Source organism: Schistocerca nitens, chromosome 9 (assembly GCF_023898315.1).
Source record: "Schistocerca nitens isolate TAMUIC-IGC-003100 chromosome 9, iqSchNite1.1, whole genome shotgun sequence".
Taxonomy (NCBI): Eukaryota; Metazoa; Arthropoda; class Insecta; order Orthoptera; family Acrididae; genus Schistocerca; species Schistocerca nitens.
The window spans coordinates 20,318,655-20,339,581 of record NC_064622.1 but is presented as its reverse complement, the minus strand read 5'-3'; the positions used below and the strand labels follow the sequence as shown (position 1 = coordinate 20,339,581).

The window sequence follows — 20,927 nt, the reverse complement described above, 5'->3', positions numbered from 1 at the left end:
CTGTTTCATCTACAAAAGAAATTCTTTGTTGATCACTTATCTCCAGTCTTCCTACACTGAAATACTGCAGAATTTGGAGTTCAAAATTATCAAGATGCTAACACTTGCGGACATGTTTGACTCGTTACCGTGACTCCCCTATATTAATATCATGCGGCATATAGGTCGAATAAAATATCACTGAGTAGTATAATTACAGCCAATGGCCCTACCGCAGTGGTAATGCCATTTCCCGTCAGATCACCGAAGTTAAGTGCTGTCGGGCTGGGCTAGCACTTGGATGGTCGACTATTTGGTCTACTGAGTGCTGTTGGCAAGCGGTGAGAAGCTACTTGATTGAGAAGTAGCGGTTCTGGTCTTGTAAACTGACAAAAGAGCCAGGAGAGCGGTGTGCTGAACACATGCCCCTCGTATCTGCATCCAGAGATGCCTGTGGGCTAAGGATGACATGGCGACCGGTCAGTACCGTTGGGCCTTCACAGCCCGTTCGAGCGGAGTTTAGTTTAGTTTTAGTATGATTATAACTTTCATACACATATGTGAGGCAGTGTTACACATTCAACATCCCAATAATGTTGAGAGTAGAGAAGACAAAAAAAGAATATCAGCAAGACAAGTAGCAGAATGATACAACTGCTGTTTTGCTGTAGAAATCGCTTCAGCATTCACATAGAGTGATTTAATGACAAAATTCAAAAGTTCAAACCCTAATAAGAAGTTGGGTGTTTAAATCTTCCTCCCCCCTACTTATATATAAGCAAGGCAGATTGTCTTAATCAATTCCTCATGTTACTCAGTCATCTTTTTTGTGAGAAGGATGGGGAGGAGTGTCTTGTTCCAAAAGCTGGCAACTTTGCATGATACTTAGTGCTTCCAATTGCTTCTGTTCGGCAAACACATCTATACCGCACAGCAAAGACTGTGTTCATTATCTTGTACAACTGTGTTCAAACCAAATGTTTTAATTATTTTTGCAAGAAATCCATATTTGGTACACTTCATGTCAATTGTCCAATTACATTCCAACCAGGACTCATTGATTGTAACATGCTGCTCTATGGCATACAACTAAACAAGTGCAGTATTCCTTGAACTTCTCAGTTCAGTTCCCCAAAAAAGTCTTTTAGTCCTGACATAAAGATGTGAAATGAAATTCAAATTAATACCTATTTTCTTTTTTGTATAACTCAGAAACAGAGCAAACAGAACAGTGCATTGTGCAGATATACCGGGAGGGGGGAGGGGGGAGGGCGGAGGGGGGTGCGGGGGGGGGGGGGGGGGTGCATTGCAGTTCATACGAAAATCATCCACTACCTACAAGTAGCCTCCTTTTTATGACTGTAGAAAATGAGTAACAGCAGTGGGCTTCCCTTTTAAGTGAATAGTATCCAGCAATTTCTTGCATTAGGATGTCACAACTGAAGACGCAATGAATTCCAAGAACAAACACCATCATTACTGTAAAGGCGGTTTGGGTAGAAACAATTATCTTTAGGAATTTAATTTTAGTGTGTTGAAATATTTTGGCAGTTTTGAACAGATGTTATATTTTACATTCAGCCTTAAGTTGTTTAATATATTTGTAGCATTCATTACTCCCATTAGTCAAGTAAACATCTCTAATTCCTTACAGCAATAAAAACAATGTTAAGAGTCATCAAACAAATCTGTATAGAATATTTTGGCTGCATGTAAACCTCAAGTTACTACAGAAGTTTATATCATTATACTGTACTTTATAACATGATGTTTAGATCTCTGCCACCTATACCATACATCTCTGATCAGTAGCAGCAACTTACATCCACAAACCATTATTTGTTACATAATTTACATTACTTAAAATCATTTGATTATGAGTGTTAAGAAGTACACTACCTCATTACTATTATTATTAACAATGACACTATTACAGCAATAATACCAGTGAACTAAATGTGTTTACCGAGTGGAAGCCATAGGAAAATTGCTAGGTCTTGGGTCAAACACTTCTCCTCCTCCTCCTCCTCCTCACAAAAAAGGAGAGTTTAAGATAGAGATTCCAATGTGGCAAGTCTACTGACCTGGGGTCCTGGGTGACTTTCAAAATCTTTAAGGCTTATCCACTTTTTTCAACCACCCTTTTCTCACTTCTGTCAGAAGAATGACCTCCTGGTTCTAAAAGCTAGCAACTTTACATTTTTCTTTGTTTCCATCTGGAACTAGTGCTTGCGCAAAAGATTCTTTCTATGCATGATATAAATATTTTACTTCACTGATCACTTCCAGTTATATCAAACCATATTTTAGCAAAACTTGCAAAAGCAGTGATGGATCTCAATATCTTCCAATCACGAAATGAAAAATATAAATAAAAGATTAAATGCTAAAACCCATCAAAACCAGGCAACAACTTAAACTGGAATTCACAAGCATAATTATAAAAATACTATATTTATATATACTAACCTGTCTCAATGGAGAATGGACGAATGCATAAATTTTTGCCCCGAATAATGTTAGCAGGCTGCTCAAGGCTTTCTTCTGAGATATTCACTTGTTTTGCCAAGAATTGCACAGCAGCTGATTTCAAAATGTTCAAATTTTCTTCACTGAAAAATAAGGGGTTTAATAAAAAAAATTTCTATATTTTACACACACACACACACACACACACACACACACACACACACACACACAGAGAGAGAGAGAGAGAGAGAGAGAGAGAGAGAGAGAGAGAGAGAATACTGACCTTTCATTGGAAGTGATCCCTGAACCAAAGCTATCAAGAAACGTCAGGAAAGCGCCATGTACATAAGCAAGTGCAGGAGACATCCCTTTCAGTGAGATGCATACATTGTAAAAGTTTACCCATGTGATGAGGTCACGGACATTTACACGAAACCTGTAAAAATGTCACCAAAGTTATGCTGCATTACATAAATCATATTAACTGTTACAAAAGTAACATAAAATCTGGCTACTCTGGTGTAGCAAAACTTAATTATCAGCAAAATGTGGTGAACTGCATCACCCGACTTCAAAATATCCACTATTTTTTACCTGCAAATAAAATGCTTATTTTTTATTCAGTGAAAGGATGTCAGGTAGGTGATAAACTTATGAAATCATCATCATATTCCTCGTATATGCTGTTTACAATGAACAAAAACAATTAATGGACCATAAAACACTCTGACAGATTTGGAGCGAGAGTATGCCTGGTGCTTTGCTAACCTAACCACAGTTAGTTTTATCACAAAAACTCATGCAAAGCTGAATTGGGCGAGAGTGATAACTATGTTGTTCAACCTAAGAATTATTTTTGTACACTTAAAATTGAGCAATGCAGTGCATTGGTTACAGTACCGACTGAATCTGGACAGAACAGGGTTCAAAGCCCTCTCTGATTGTCCAGATTCACAACTTCTGTGCTGCTCTTAGATTAAATTAGGTGAATTCAGTGAAACTTTCTTAACCGATTCCTTGTACCATTCTCCATCATCTGAACTATACCTCCACTTCCAATGGCCTCAATAACTTTTGAATACAAGAAGATACTTTGATAGTAACTGAAAAACAGCAATTTAATTATGTAAACCACTAATACAACCCACTAATATCAACATCCAACAATGAAATACACTATTTGAATTTTCTATGTGATCTTGCACAATTATCTGAATGCATCTTCAGTGCAAACTCCACCAGTCAAAGATTACTTTGATACAATTAGCAAAGCAATTAAAGCATAGAATGAAACAGCAACATAATTTAACAATGAAAACAATCAATTTTTGACAGTATAATGTAATTGGATAGATAAAAAAATCTACTCACCAAGCAGCAGCAGAACACGCACATAAAAAGTTATAATTATGTAAGCTTACGGAGCCAGTGGCACCTTCTTCCGGCAGGGGGGTTGGAGGGGAAGGAACAGGGGTGAAGCAAAAGGACTGGAGAGATCTAAGAAAAGAGGTAGATTTCAGAAAAGTCACCCAGAACTGCAGGTCAGGGGACACTTACCTGACAGGATGATAAGGAAAGACTGATTGTTGGCAGTCCCCAACAACCAGTCTTTACTTCTCGTCCTGTCCGGTAAGTGTCCCATGACCCGCAGTTCTGGGTGACTTTTCCAAAATCTACCTCTTTTCCTAAAGCTCTCCAGTCCTTTTGCTTCACCCCTCTTCCTTCCCATTCAACCAATCAGTGAGTGGCAATAGAATTTAGTCGCACAGGATGAAATGCCGGCAAGACAGTTTTCGAAAATAGTGCACAGAGAAACCTATGTCTCGGTGACTTTTCTGTTTAAAATTACTTATATAGTTCAGATGTCAGTGGATAAAATTTCTCATCATGGCACAGAGGTGGCGATGACATAAGCAATATTTTTATTTTGGTAAAGTGATGGTGACAACAAGGAACAGGATGAGGAGAGCAATGGGTATAAGTATTATAGAGCAATTACATGAAAGTGGGAAGTATCGAGCACATGGAGAGCGAGGAGGAATGATAAGGAGATAAGCAAGACAGGGAGGCAGCCTCATGGTTTCTTGCAGAGTGTATGAAGCCTGGTCTGCAGCATAGATGCCCCACCAGACAGCAAACAAGTGTTACACTGAGCATATTGTGCTCTAGCACTCGCTTATGCCGCATACATATTCCTGCCTAAACGTCAGAAAAAAAAGAAAATATCATTTGCTTTAGTGTGTGGTCACTCTTTTAATTTGTCTAACGATTACTGTACCAACAGGCCACCCTACAACCAACTTAAAGCACATAGTTAATACTTTCTTTAAGAAACATTTAAATATATCTACAATAGCTATCACAGAGAAAGATCTTTAGAAAATGTTTATTACACTATATTTCAACTCTGTGTTGTAATTCCATGATCACAGGACGTCCTCATGGTATTTAAACCAGTAGCAATTAGACATAATAAAATGTGACTACAGACTAGAGGGAGTAATTTTTACCGACGTACACGCCGGAGACTTAAGTCGTGAAGAAAAGGCCGGTCAGCAGGGTAAAGGTTCACAAGATGAAATTTCACAGAAACAAGAGACGTCTAACTAGAATGGATAAAGTACGAAATGAGGTGGTGAGACAAATAGTGAAAGGGAAGCCCGTACAAAAGACAATATTAAATGAGGGAACGTCCAGGTTCAAATATCGACAACATTACGAAAAGGATAGATTGCTACTCTTCGTAAAGATGGCATGTTACGCTGCAGACAGGCACAACGAGAAGACAGTCATACATCGAGCTTTCAGCTAAGCCTTACACACATGATGACTATATTCAGCCACAATGCAACTGCATCAAATGCAAGCAGCAAGCCGGAGTGGGGCAGGGAATGGGGAGGGATAGCAGGGCACGGGTGGGGGCAGGAAGTGAGCGCACCCATCTGGCACCTGGCACACCATGCAGTAACTAGATGGTGGCAGCACAAGGATGCCAGGCAGAATGTCAGGCAGGGGGGGGGGGGGGGGAGGGAGGTCAGAATTGAGGAGAGAAGGTGAAAAAACTGGTGGATCCACTGGCAGACAGCACCATACAATGAGCATGGGGAGACACGGACTGAGAGGAAGCTCTTGGCCACACTTGGGCAATGACCGTTCACCCTGATTGTCAGCTGGTTGGCAGCGACACCCATATCAAAAGCTGTGCAATGACTGCAGCAGGGCTGGTTCATGACATACTGGGCAAAGTAGTTCTTGTCACTGCAGATAGGCCATCCCCAGGGGGCCAGGCTGTAGTTCTGCTGAGCAGATTCACAGAACAAGCACTCATGTAATAATTAGGTTGTCACCACTATACACATTATGTATCGATCATGAGATCATACAACAGAGATTAAGGTGTGTGCGGAGACTCACTACGTGAATCGTATAGGATAAAAATCACTGGTATTAGTATGGATAACCCCCTCTCACAAACTACACAGCGGATTCTGGAGTGTATGCATAGATGTAGATGTTTTTGTACTGCCCTTTTAATTGGCAGATGCGTCATGACATCCAAAACCAGCAAGTAAAACTGATAAAAAGTTTTATACAAATATGTGAAAACTATTGTTCTCATATTTCACATAAGGAAATGACAATAAGTTACTTTTGTTTATTTAGTACGACAACAGCACATCCAGAATCATACCTTGTTGACAATTACAACTTATTATACAGCAGAGCAATACAACTGCACTCCAATCCACAGCATAAATATTGTAAATTTATGAGACAAAGAAGTACCTAACAATTAAAAAGGAGTATCCAATGGTAGAGCAATAAAAACTACTTACTTTGAGCCAATTTTTGTACTGGTAAACCAATCGAGAAAATCCATAACAAGAACAGAGACATCTAATTGCAAGCCACCCTTCTGATTAACTCTTAGAATTTGTTCTAAATCTTCCCGCTTTGAGTGTGACTCACACCATATCTCCGTTAACCGATTGCGTAAAGCTGGAGAAAGCTGGAACAGAAGCCATTGATCATTGATCATTAACCCTCCACAGACAGAATTACAAAGCAATAAAGAAAAAAAATTCTAAATGCTATATCTGTGCTACTTAAGGGTCACAATAAACATATATTGATAGATAATACATTAAGATGACCTCATATAATAATTTTGTAGTGTTACATACTTTTGTTAGACTTTTAAGGATACAGGTAAGTGTCAGCTTGTCGATAACTACATTTTTTTCCCCAACATTTGAAAATATTTAAGAATTTCAAATTTTGACTAGTCTTTTACTTTTTATTCCTAACGAAAGCCCAGAAGACAGTTCTTTTTCTTCTCAATGCGCAAATTAATGTTACACTTCTGGAAGATAACTGACGGACTTCCTTTGAAGTTTGGTGTCTAGGATGAACCTCTCTTCTCGGACACAATTGACCAATGTCCAACATTGTCTTTGTGAACAACCTTTTGGGAAAATGGTTTTGATGCATGCCCTATTTCTTCTTCTTTGCATATTCAGTAGCTACACTTCAAGAAGCTCTTCACCTGTTTCTCCTACTTATGACCACGTTGGTTTTACACAGGGCATCAGTTATTTCAGCTCTGAAGTGACGAAGTGGCTTCTGCTTTTTCTCGGGTACACCGAGAGGGTCACGGCCTCTCACGCACATTAGCCACACATTTACTACCGCCATATCGAGTAAGTGAAAAAATAGCCAATGGTAGCACTTCTTCAGTCTGATGTCAATTTTGTAGAATGCAATTAGTGAATCTGAAAGATCCACTCCTCCCATAAACTAAATTGCAGAGAAGAGTAACTGATACACAATCAACCTCACACCTTTCTTTGGCATTCTTACCCAACTGGCTCACCTTACTACATCAGGCATTCACACAACAACGGCCACTCTCCTCATCAGCCTCACGAGTGACAACGCTGCTCCTCCCCTTCTGTAAAGTACTGTATGAGCCATTATCAGAAACAAGAACAGTTTGGCTTGCGAATGCCTAAGTTCACAGATTTGTAACATTTAAAAAATCCACTCACAAATTCTGAAGTAATGTCTACCATGTAATCATTTTTGTATCCAGATATAGCTAAATATTACCTCTATCGTGTAATATTTACTTAAAGCTGATAATTTACATGTTTCAAGAGCAGTAATAATAAATATCAGTAGTTGAAAACAAGCATCCACGCTACACAGAATTCCCAAGATGCACATGTTCAAGTAATTGAACAAATTCTCACAGTGCAGCACAACTTTCTACGCTGTTTCTCACTATGCAGATACAGCAATTTGTTGAGCTTGTACATAGAGGGTTAATGCTTAGTTACACAATAATTACAGAGAGGAGAGGAGATGAAAGGAAACTAAAAACATAAATGGGAGAACTGTGCCTCATTTGGAAATTTGGAACAACTCCAAGTAGACTAGCAAGAAGTCAGAAGCAAAACATTGTAAGTATGAAACATTAGAAACAGCACTTTATTTAAGGAAAGACATCATTCTACCAGACCAGCGGTGGATGCAGAAAAACCTCACGGAGGTGTTGCTAAAGATATCGTGAGCTACCTTTACTTTTACACAATAAAAAATAATCAAGTCACACAAAGTTTAAGAAAGTTTTATTTAAACTGATTACACACACACACAAGAAAATGCCATCTTATGACACACACAAGACAATGCCATTTTATGATGTAAAAAAGTTACAATTGAGGTTGTCCTCCTTAAATGATGAATTCTATGCGCCTATTCTTCCTGGAAAATTTGTTAATTACGTCATCAACAGAACAATATATGTCAGGGTGACTGCTCAACAGAGTTAAGCCATTAAGTCAATCCTCCTCCATTGTCGACCTCAGCCATGTCTTTGTATGCAGCAATGTTGAAAAATTTCTCTCTACTGTAGCAATAGATGCAGGTAGACAAGCAAATATTTTGTACAGAGTGTGCAAAGTAGGAGTCAGATTTAGGACAAACAGACAATGATTGCATAACAGAACCACGATCATTAAGGGTGTTTATGCTCGTTTGCTTGTATTGAAGAATCTCTCCAATTAGTCTCTCTTTAATCACAAAGAGTGATTCTTATTCAAAGAACAGTAATTCAGTTAAGCACTGATTCAATTTATAACCGTCAGGTTTCAGTTGTTCTCAGGGCACAAGTACGTTAAAATGATAAATATTTTCTTCAGCAAAATGTTGTCTCATCAGTCGTAACATGGTCCAGTGAGGGAATAAAAACAGTTCTTTTCCAATATGTCATAGCATCATCATTATGATCGCAGTTTTCCCTGTGTCTTTGCCTATCTCTTCTGTAAGACGAGGAACACTTATCTCCATGACAAACTAATCTCCACGTCCAAAACATCCATGACTGCCTTTGCCTCAACAATACAAGCAAAGTGGCTATCAGCATTAGCTCTCATGTTGTCGTACACCTCAAGTGTCAAATCTAATTTTGCATTTGCCATCGCGACGTCCAAACTAGGGTCTCGTAAGATCTTGCTGCGTGGATATGTTATGCTCATAATGTCACTCAGTGTAAACAGAGTGATGATAAACTCACAATTAGAGAGAGCTCGAAGGAGAATATTGGCTTTGGCAGCCGTTGTTCTATCCCTCCACCACTGTATTTTTTAAGAACTTTGCAAACTGTTCCGAGATCAGCTGCGAACTGAATAACAGCATCATGTCGCTCAACAAGTCTCGTTTGACAATGTGACTGCAACAAGTGTTTTAGGTGACTCTTCAGTGTCGCACATAACTGGCTAGATGCTGTAAAGAATGATACTTCTTCAATAATACCAAGTGAGTTTCTCACACTTGCAACTTTGCAACTGCGAGAGACAGCGAGGTTGAGCTGATGACTTCGACACTGTGCTACTTCCATGTTGATAGCTTTCTTTTTTATTGTAAGCCACAGCTCCTTTCAATTCTGACATATTAACTGAGCAACAATCACAGCCTACACCCACACAGTTCTCCAGTGACAGCGAAAGGCTTTCCTTTCTCCTTAGAATCATAGAACTTAATACTTCACCAGTAACGCTACACTCTTCATCTTGACGCTCTTGAGGCTCATCATCAATGTTTCCACTACAATCATTGTCTTTATAGATGTCAATGAAGCCCAAAAATTTTGCATGTAATTTGCCGGCACCATCAACATATGTTGCAGCTAAACTCAGTTGGGTGATGTGCGCTATGTCCACAGTCTCATCAAAAATTATGTTGTTGTTGTTGTTGTTGTTGTTGTGGTCTTCAGTCCTGAGACTGGTTTGATGCAGCTCTCCATGCTACTCTATCCTGTGCAAGCTTCTTCATCTCCCAGTACCTACTGCAACCTACATCATTCTGAATCTGCTTAGTGTATTCATCTCTTGGTCTCCCTCTACGATTTTTACCCTCCACGCTGCCCTCAAATGCTAAATTTGTGATCCCTTGATGCCTCAAAACATGTCCTACCAACCGATCCCTTCTTGTAGTTGTTGTAATAACGAGAATCTTCAATTTCCTCCAGTATCCTCGATAACATGACTGTTTAACAGCACGAAATAAGTTCATTACACATTGTTTTACTTAAGTAAGTTCGCTTTAGTGATCTCAAGGTGATGTTTTAGTGGCAAGTCTCCAGAGTCAATTCTAAATCTTAGAAGAGCTCTGAAGTTTCCCTCGTTATTCACTATACTTTCACAATCATTTTCGTTTTCTAATAGACTCCATCATTTCTATGCCCCCGCAGAGGAATATTTTGCTTTCCATGAAATATGATTGTTTATATTATAGGTACAAGACGGTCTCTGTTTTCCCTAATGCTTTCCATTCTCTGTCTTGACAATTGATTTACGACCTCAAGTTCGCGGTCGTCTTGTGCCACCATCTGTTGACGTTCCAACGTGGTATTTGAGCTGGGAGTGGGTCTCAAGGCCACCATCTTTACCAGTAAGTTTGGCAAACTTTGTTAGTGGTTCAGTCACAAGCTTCTTGGCGATAATGGATTTCTTTCCTCCAACCACTTTATTATTCACAAAATTTGAACAGTTAATGCAAAGAAGTCCCTTTTTAACTTTTGAGAACACCTGCCATGGATACTGTTCAAAGTGATTATCGTGCACTTTTCTGCGTTCAACCCATCCTCTCTTGTTGAGCTCGGAAGTAGGAAAGGTATAACCTATTTCAGATTTCCTTGGAGCTCTGAAAAGCTTGTGTTTTATAGCATCACTAATATTTCCTGACACTAATACATCCAAATAATCACCAATATCCATGGGATTAAAGGAATCAGTCGATAAACTTTGTTGTGGAAGTTTCGACGAAGTGCTGCGCACTGCCTGTACATCTGGTGCTGTTTTTGCGGCTGAATGGTGACCAGAATCTTCAGATGTTTCTATTTTTCTTTTTCTTATTACATAATGATCCATTTTATTATACTGTCATGACATAGGTTAATTAGATGCCAATTATTTTCGAATATACACTTTATTCACACTGAAAAATGAAACACTAGTACACTTAGCACTAAAACGCACACAGTCACACTTCACGTATTTCTAATATCACTAAGCACAACACTGACCAAAGTCCATGGTAATAGCCAATAATCACAAATGTTCACTTTTTATCACTTCCAAGTTATCACGACAATTGTAGCTTTCACACTGACTACCTGGCAGCAACTCTGCTTCTCTTATACATGTGGCTCGGTTGTTTCTCGCTGCCAGAATGTTCGCTTCCAGACTTTTATGGAGTGTGAAAAAATACCTTCTGTGAAAGCAACAAACCAATGTGTATCTTATGACGTATAACGTAAGGGCGAGTTTCCAATGATTATGTCATCCAGCAATTTTTGTGTATGGAACTCTTACTGTCAATTCCTTTCCTTTCTAGTGCATTCGATAGAGGGCCTACATACTAACAATGCGTTTTTAGGAATCTTCTCGAAAGTCACTATTACGGAGATACACACATCAACAGTTTCCCATACCTAACACATATTAAAAGTTGGGTATGGGAAACTATTGTTACATTATTAGTAAAAATATTGTTACAAATATTGTAACAATATTTTTCTGAGAAATTACTACGAATTTCGGTAATTAATACTTCACAATCAACTAATCACTCTCACTCTTGACTTATCTTCAGACCTGCACTTGCTACAACTAGGACTTCTTACTTAGTCATTCTTCAGTCTTAATATTTCTGCTTCTGAATGTAAACTAGCTTCCTACTTGGCGAATAGTACGTATTTATAACGCTACATATCGAAGGTTCTCTGTACAAGAAAACAGTAGAATATTTTCCACTTTTCTTGAACAAATGCCAGACAGAATAACCTTTTCGAGATCACTAGAATCGCCATGACGTTTCTTGTAGGTATGTGTTAGCTATGTATGTGTCAGACAGAAAAGTATAAAATTCGATGACTTGGACGTGCATGCTACATAGAAAAGTACAAATCATAACTCGATTCAGTTGAGTCAACTGACAAAAGAAATGAGCAAATAGCATGCAGGCTGAGTGACTGGCGGGGGTGGTGCAGGTGGCAATGCAGGCAGCCCCCTCAAGGGGGGGGGGGGGGGGGGGGAGAATAGAAAGTGAGCTATGCCTGCAATAAAAGTGTTGAATAAAGTATGACTTTAAAATACAGCCTGTTGGAATGATGTCCTTCCTCAAATTTAATGAGGCTGTGGTGCTCACCCAGAAGAAAATGATTGAGCATTTGGAGCTGCAAGCAAACTAGAATAGTATAATATGAAACAATGTAAATTTGTAAATATTCTGTATGTGAATGTTAAGCAGGTTTTCCCTACTAACACCACGATTTCTTCTTTTTTTTCTTAACCAGCTCACTTCCACACACTTACTGTCCTTCACTGATAGGGAATTTCCTGCTCTGAAAAACAGCTGATGTCTTTCAAATTCTGATTGCAAACAACGGAACTGATGGCTGTCAGATCCAGTAAAACATTTAATTTTATAATTACCTAGCTATTCAAGATATCTTATTTCCTTTTCAACCTTTACATTGATTCCTTTATCATCAGCTATCTGGGGCAAAGACTTCTCTCTCAGTTTGCAGTCATCCATTACAATATTTGCAATACTACTATAAATTAATAATATTTATTCCCACTTCTCTTAATTTTGTTATTTTAGTTGAAAGAATCCACTTTGGCATTGGATTGGCCTCCTCTTTCATGGACTTGTGGTAACACTGTACTGGCAATGAGGTATAAAACCCAATGCTGACAGTTTTGTTTATTTTCTATTACTGAACACTCATTTTTCCATATGTTCCAAGCAAATTATGCTACCACCATTATTATCTATACCACTGTTGTTATGCTCCATCAGCTTTTGTTAGCAGCGTACCTCTTTCTTTCCATAGTCACCACCAGGATTCATTGTCCCAACAAATTTAAAGGATGGAGCAGCTGTAACAATACAAGAGCTGTCACCTGCACCATCAGAAACTGATCCTGTGCTACCTTTTTCAGAGAGCAGGAGTTTTCGCTCTGGCTCTGAAACAAGAAAAAACACCAGGTCAAATGATGGACTACATAAGCTTTATACTATCTTGATAAATATTTGCACTATTTGCTTAAAAAATCGCCTTGTGACAATTATTAAGCCTGTACTCAAGAATCGTAGAAATGGAATTGGCTCATTCATAATCAATAAATGATCTCAGAGTATTACTGCTAGATTTATAATATAACAGAGAGTTACTGGCAATTTCAAAGCAGTTTTCATACGTACAGAGTAAAATGCTTTGATAAATGACAGATGTGTAAGAAAGGACTTCAAATGAATCAACAAACCTAGTAATGAGTTCAATCTCTCCAACACGCTGTCATCAGCAAGTGATATTTCATCACAGAGAAACCATGATCCTTCTTCCATTGCCTTAATGAGGGGGCCATCTACCCATTCAAATAACTTCTGTGGACTGTCCTAGGAAAGACAAACAGCAACATTATATCCACTGGAAAATTAAATTGTCAGCATTACAGATTTTTTACCCTTGTACTACAGAACTCAGCCATTAACTAAGATAATGCACAAAAATGGAAAAAAAGAAGAATGTTTTGCAAACAACGGTAAATTTACAAATAACTATTAAACTTACATTATCATTAAGCTTTCAAACAGTGAGTAGGAAGACTGTCATAGCAGGAGATGTTAGGAAAGCAATAGTACATTATTATATTTAACATTTGTGTATCCTCTGAGAAATCATGTAAACCAGAAATCTGCATTACAGAAAGCACCACCTTATTTATGTGCTTATTTACTGCTCAATAATTCATCTATACTGTACAATATTCATTTAGGCATTAATTCATTGTGTTGTAGTTTTCATAATGAATGATAGTATTCAGTCACATAGAATAAATCAACATAACACATTAAAAGAAGTGCAGCCATCAACTAAATCTTTAGGCTGTATTAATATTTATCATGAACTATCTCCCCTCCTCCCCTTACCCTTTTTATCTTTGTCTTCCCTTGGGTCTATCTTACCCTGGAGTTTCAGAAACCTGCCCTTCCTTTTCGAACCATCCTCAATCCATCTATCAGCAGTACTGACATATACCCTGAAGGTAACAGCCACAAATTCTGTCTCATATTTTTACAGTTCTTGAGATGATTTTTCTTTTGAAACATGAACTATCACATTTAACTGTTACCTTCCACTCCTTTGAAAATGGTTTTACTCTGTAAAGATGTTTGCAGCTAACAACTTCTGACAGGTTATGATTTACAAACACAGTACATTATACAAAAATTTCAGTATATAATTTGGCTCTATATTTTAATTTCAACATTTTGTGTTCTGGTGCAAATATCTTTAACAAGCTGCCTGCTACAACAGGAAAGAAACTGAGTTTAACAGCCCCGCCAAATGCGATATGGAAAATGCATCATCATTTCGTATAACTGCTACAACGTTTGGTGGGAATGCTGCACATTGTCTGACAGAGATGCTGCAAACTGTCTGGCAAGAGGTCCGAGGCCAACTTGCAGGCCTGTGAAATGCTGGCAATAGCTTGCCTTAAGCCACTCTCGTGTTTACCAGTGTCAACATTCTTCAGCTATCTCTGTGTGCCTTATGAGGTGAAATGTGTGATTCCTCAGACCGTGTTAGGTTTGTTTTCACACTTCACCCGTGTCTGCTGCTACCAGAATCTTGCTCGGAACTGGATTGTGGACATTTTTTTCTTCTCATAACTTGCCTGCCTTATCCTATGGTAAACTTATCCATTTACAGAATTTTGCTACAGCATTTATTCAAACAGAGCATCACGAGGAAATGCGTATCGTGTGCTACCGACATAAATGATGAAAACTGGCTTGTAAGATTAGATGACCACTCATGTATTTCAAGCAATGCATAGGTGGTGTGTAGGGCAGTGTCACAATGTACAGTTCTAACCTCACCGAGTGACCTTTTGTTCAGTCATTCAACAGTTACCGGAACAACAGCAGAAGATAACATCAGTACTGCACTTCCTGCAGGAAGCTCGGCAGTGGCACCAACTGCAGCCATCCTGGCATTCCATTGTCTGATCAGGCCAAGGAGGAATGGGACATCTACTAAAGGCAACAGATACCTCATTTCCTGGCAAGTCAAGTCGCAGACTCACAGCAGCGCTGTACAATTTTGCTGACAACAAATCTGTATTTATACCATTTTGTGCAGAAACTATATCCATTATTAGATCCGTTAACATTCTCATTAAATAGAATCTATATTATATTATCTGGCACTTATCCTCAAACTGTAAGCAAAGTGAAACTTCCTGGCAGATTAAAACTGTGTGCCCGACCGAGACTCGAACTCGGGGCCTTTGCCTTTCGCGGGCAAGTGCTCTACCATCTGAGCTACCAAAGCATGACTCACGCCTGGTACTCACAGCTTTACTTCTGCCAGTATCTCGTCTCCTACCTTCCAAATTTTATAGAAGCTCTCCTGCGAACCTTGCAGAACTAGCACTCCTGAAAGAAAGGATACTGCGGAGACATGGCTTAGCCACAGCCTGGAGGCTGCAGAGTGAAAATCTCATTCTGGTAACACCCCCCAGGGTGTGGCTAAGCCATGTCTCCGCAGTATCCTTTCTTTCAGGAGTGCTAGTTCTGCAAGGTTCGCAGGAGAGCTTCTGTAAAGTTTGGAAGGTAGGAGACGAGATACTGGCAGAAGTAAAGCTGTGAGTACCGGGCGTGAGTCGTGCTTCGGTAGCTCAGATGGTAGAGCACTTACCCGCGAAAGGCAAAGGTCCCGAGTTCGAGTCTCGGTCGGGCACACATTTTTAATCTGCCAGGAAGTTTCATATCAGTGCCCACTCCGCTGCAGAGTGAAAATCTCATTCTGTAAGCAAAGTGACTGGGTGACAATGTTAAAAGAACAGTGAATGTGTAAGTAGAAGTAGACCCATATCCTACACCAAGAACTGATGAATTGTTCATGCAGCTTTGAATTCAGCAATGCTTTTCCATGACAGATTTGTCTAACACTTATTTTTGCCCTCCCCCTTCAGACCAAGAGCCCCAAAAAATTACTTACTGTCATCAACACTCGTTTCAGGGTGCATCAATACAACTGGTTACAATTCAGGTGCCCCAGCAACAGTCCAAATATGTGTGGAACAACTTATGAAAACTATTCCACAATATGTTAATTACCTTGATGACAATATCATCATAGATAAAACAAATGATGAACATCTGCATAGTATATAACTATTGTCTGAACAGTTTTCACAGCAAAGTCTTAAATGTAGCAATTCCAAATGTTCTCCCTCACCCCTTCCAACCTATTGTGACATATGTACGGCACATCAAAAGCAAGGAAGGTCTCAAACCAAATTACGAGAATCTCAGAGCACTTGAAAAACTGGAATTTCCCAGCAAACTAAAATTTTCTGATGGACTGAAACTCAAACCTGGGATCTCTGCCTTTAGTGGAGCACGTGCTCTACTGAGCTATCTGCCCCCACAACTTTACTATCACCAGAGCCTCTTCTTCTACCTTCCCAATTTCACAGAAGTTCTCCTGTGTACTTTGCATGACTTGCCCTCCTGGAGGAAATGATATTTAGGAGACATGGATTGCCACTCCCTGAGGGATTGTTTCCAAAATGAATTTTCACTCTGCAACAGAATGTGTGCAAATTTGAAACTTTCTGGTAGATTAAAACTGTGTGTTAGATCAAGACTCGAACCTGAGGGCTTTGTCTTTTGCAGGGAAGTGAAGCTGTGAATGTAGATTGTGAGTACTGCTTAAATACTTCAGTCAACAAAACTCTTGCCCACAAAATGTTTCAGGTCCGAGTCCCAGTCTGTCACATAGTTTTAATCCACCAGAAAATTTCAAATCAGGACACAATCTGCTGCAGAGTGAAAACTCATTCTGAAACTGAGCAATTGCCTACTCCCAACAACCTTGAAACATCTGCAAGTCCCTGAGTAAATAACATGTGATTTATACCTTGAGCAGCCAATATCTCCTCTCACACTATGAGGACCTTAACTCAAAAAGGCACAAAATTTGAGTGGTTTCAGGCTCGACAAAACTTGTTTCAAAAACTCAAAACCAATAAAGACTAGTTGTGTCCTGGTTCTAACAACTGGCAGTCTTATCCCATAAATTTCCAAATGGGTCTGAGAGGTTTTTGGTTTTTTCATTAAAACAATGTCACCAATATAAGAGCAATATTCTCAAATTTAAAGGAAACTCTGACCATTATTTTTGATGTACATAAATCTAAAATTGTTGTATACAGCAACATCTTTCACCTTACTACTACTCACAAGTATTTTCTTTCCCAATTAGGGCCATTACCAAAGTGCCCAACTGAACGGCACTAACACTTTAGAACTGGGTCTTATACTTGCCAAATTTTCATTATTCCCTTTATTAATACCCATTATAAAAACATTCAAATGCAGATGCATTATCTACATTGCCTATGATTCCTGATTGAGAGATCAACAGCAAGAAACTATACACTTCCAAATGGACAACCTGTGCAGAAGATCCAGCCAGTCAATTACCATCTATAGTTCAATTATAATTCACTGTGGCCTATGTGCGAAATAACATTGTCAGCTCACCAGAGGTTATTCGTTCGCCTGCACTAAAGAGAACAAATCTGCCCCCAGTGTACTCAAATTGTGTAGCCAACAGGAATGTGGGGGAGAAATCATGTGTAGACTGCTGGGCCCTGCTGAAAAAGTGTTGGCCCAAGCAGCAAGTTCTCTCTCACATGTGGCCAGGTAACTAGGGCATAAATGGTAAACTTACATTTCTAAGGCAATTGCCTCTTGGGCCAACCGATGCTGACAGGTGGCCTTGCAAAACACGCAGGTTGCACGCAACTGTAACCTTTACAAGTAATCATCTATGATAAACTTAATTTTCTACCTGGATGCTCCCTAAAGATGTCCACACCTATTCTGCCCTGACTAATCACATTCTGCGCCTGTAAACATTGCACTGTCCAAGCCTTGAAGGAATTCACCATCACATCCAGAACAAAGAAACAGCTACAGAGCAGATTCCATTCTAAGCACAACAACGCAGTACGTGCAACAAGGGTGCCAACCATGCTATTAACAGAAGAACATCTCCTCCTTTGCCACATGCTGCAAAGCAAGATAAATTCCAAGGTTTCAAAGGCATGCTTTTCTCGAAATTTGAAAATGAAGTATGCAGGGTTTTTATTCTATCTTGCTTCTGACACTGTATTTTTAATTTACTATGCTAACTACAATGGGAAATTACAAGGATGAAAAATTTTGCTAGGAGGTATGTTTACTTGTCAAAAATTAACAAATACATTCTACATGTTGTGCAGAATCATCTAGCATGTAGAATGTATCAAACAGCAGCTACACAAAGTTTTTTGTCGTGGCTAAAGCTCACACGCCTGTGGAAATGTCTCCAGAGTGATTTTGCTGGATCTTTTCTGGGAGTTATGCGGCTCATTGTAAGAGATTCATATTCCCCTTTCCTACACGCAGTCAAGTTACCCTGTACCACCACGGTAGACACTTTATTAGAAACTAGCTGACCAACAAGGCACGCCTGGGTATTCATTTTGCCAGTTTTTTATTAGAACTGAAAACAAAAAAATGAACTCTGTTTATAGTGTAAGTTTCTGTATACTGGATACACCTGCATCACATACCTAATCGCGATTTTGTAAATGTCTCTATGGCAATGTCTCTTCATAGATCTACAGATGTCTGTCGTTTTCCCCTACAGCCATTTGTAGTCTGCAGCTGAGAGCTGTCAAAAGTGCCGAAATGGCTCTGAGCACTATGGGACTTAACTGCTGTGGTCATCAGTCCCCTAGAACTTAAAACTACTTAAACGTAACTAACCTAAGGACATCACACACATCCATGCCCGAGGCAGGATTCGAACCTGCGACCGTAGCGGTCACGCGGCACCAGACTGTAGCTCCCAGAACCGCATGGCCACTCCCGCTGGCTCAAAAGCGCTGTCAGGATTCAGGTGTCAGGGATTTCCTTACATTGACTCCACTGTAAGGGTGCTTTAGTAGTGAGAAATAAATGTATTAAAACTATATGCAAGATACGACTTTTTTTTTTTACGCATCTTGGTGTTTGTGATAACACATCTAGAACTACGTGTCATAGAATGACACATTTGTGTAAGTACTTTCAGCAGTGTATGTGGATACTGTCTGCAAAATATGTTGTGGACAGAGTTAGTAGCAAGCAAGTAATAAATTTAAATGTCATGCACGATGCAGCAATTTTTTACACATCTCACTGTTAATGACATCATATCTCCTGAACTATCATATGAAGATGGGTCTTACCCCCACAGTGGTTGTTTCCTGACAGTAAGGGACGTGTGTACCAAGTCTGATTGAAATCAGTCCACTGGTTTAGGAGGAGATGTGGCGCACGCCGCACCCCCCCCCCCCCTCCCACCAACAAAACACACACACACACACACACACACACACACACACACACACACACACACACACACAGAGAGAGAGAGAGAGAGAGAGAGAGAGAGAGAGAGAGAGAGAGGGTACAGTCCAAGCCCTTCTGACTGACAGATGGACAAGAATTTACAGAAACATATTACATTGTCAAGTGGCTGTTTGCAGTTCTTAATAACTTTCATTTAGTGTATATCAGTCAAAGATATATGTGGAACAGCTTTTAGCAATCATAATATTATCAGGGGTAATCAAAAAACTTTGTTTGAAGGCCGTACAGTTCAGAATTGGTAAGCCAATCAGGCAACATCGCTGTAAACACTGACATAATCATCTCACTGCTGCACCAAGTTGAAGATACCCGTTTGGTTAAACACCATGTTCTGCTCCTGAAGAAGTCCTCAGCCAACAGAAACTGTCAACACCATTTTTAAGGAACCAAAGGCATGCTAATCGCATCAGGAGAGATCAGGACTATACGGCAGGTGCTCGAGTGTCTCCCCTGAGTCGACACCATTTCTGTGTTACAATATTTGTTATATCATGAAGTACCGGCACCCAGAACTTGGCACACCATTCCGAAATTGGGGTTTCTGAGATACATGTTGCCCCATACACATTCTTCATTCTGCAACAGATGTGTACCAGTGTTTGTCCATTGGCATCCAAGAAAAGAATAACAGCACATTGGTACTGTTCGACGCATTTGGAGATAATGCCACCACAGATCACACTTTTGCATTTACCACACACATGTTGGAAAGACATGAGTTCCACACTAAGCCCTTGCCTACACATCACAACAGAGTCACGCCACGTCGCAGCAACAGCCTCAAATGGAAACTTTTTGATCATCCCTTACATTTTTCCTGAGACATTCGCAACAATTTCATTTAACTTGCAGATGATGGGGGTCCAGCTCCCATCATCTGGATGCCTGTATTAACCCTTCATAAGCATGCAGCTAAAAACCATAAAAAGTCAGAAAAATAAAAACAAACAGTTATTCAGACACGAAGTTCTCATCTTACTTTAAAAACGGCAATTCCAGGTTCTCTGCTCCGTTTATTCATGTAACCTTCCAACCATCAAAGCATTCCTTCCCTACAATGCTGAACACCAACCACAACAGCTACAAGTGGCATCAGCTGCCTCTCTGTGCACTGGCTAGTTCAGTAAATATGTATACTACTCCAATATTCTGCAGTGAGCCATCAGCCATTCTTCCCAAAGATTTTACAGGGGACATGAAGAGAGAAAACATGCCAATGATTGTCAATGCAAAAGCATTTACATTCACCATACTAATGCAAAATCTAAAAAGAAGGCCCAAAAAAACCAAGTTTAATGAGGAAATAAATAGCCTTTCATTGTGATGGCACACATATTATTATTGTTTACTGATAATCATCAGTGAAGTCTTGTATAAAATAAGTAATTCGCATCAGATGATTTGATTTCCAAATTTTCAGTTTTTTTTCT

General features: G+C 39.4%; 1 protein-coding gene across 1 annotated transcript in view; it reads right to left on the bottom strand.

Moving 5' to 3' along the window:
- The window catches only part of LOC126203510 (midasin-like), a 311,918-nt gene that overhangs the window by 138,356 nt on the left and 152,635 nt on the right, over positions 1–20,927 (bottom strand). The window contains exons 24-28 of the mRNA XM_049937836.1: positions 13,284–13,416; positions 12,835–12,983; positions 6,285–6,457; positions 2,732–2,884; positions 2,449–2,591 (exon numbers count right to left, since the gene is read on the bottom strand). Coding sequence (XP_049793793.1) covers positions 2,449–2,591; positions 2,732–2,884; positions 6,285–6,457; positions 12,835–12,983; positions 13,284–13,416 — 751 coding nt within the window. The remainder of the gene's footprint in view (positions 1–2,448; positions 2,592–2,731; positions 2,885–6,284; positions 6,458–12,834; positions 12,984–13,283; positions 13,417–20,927) is intronic.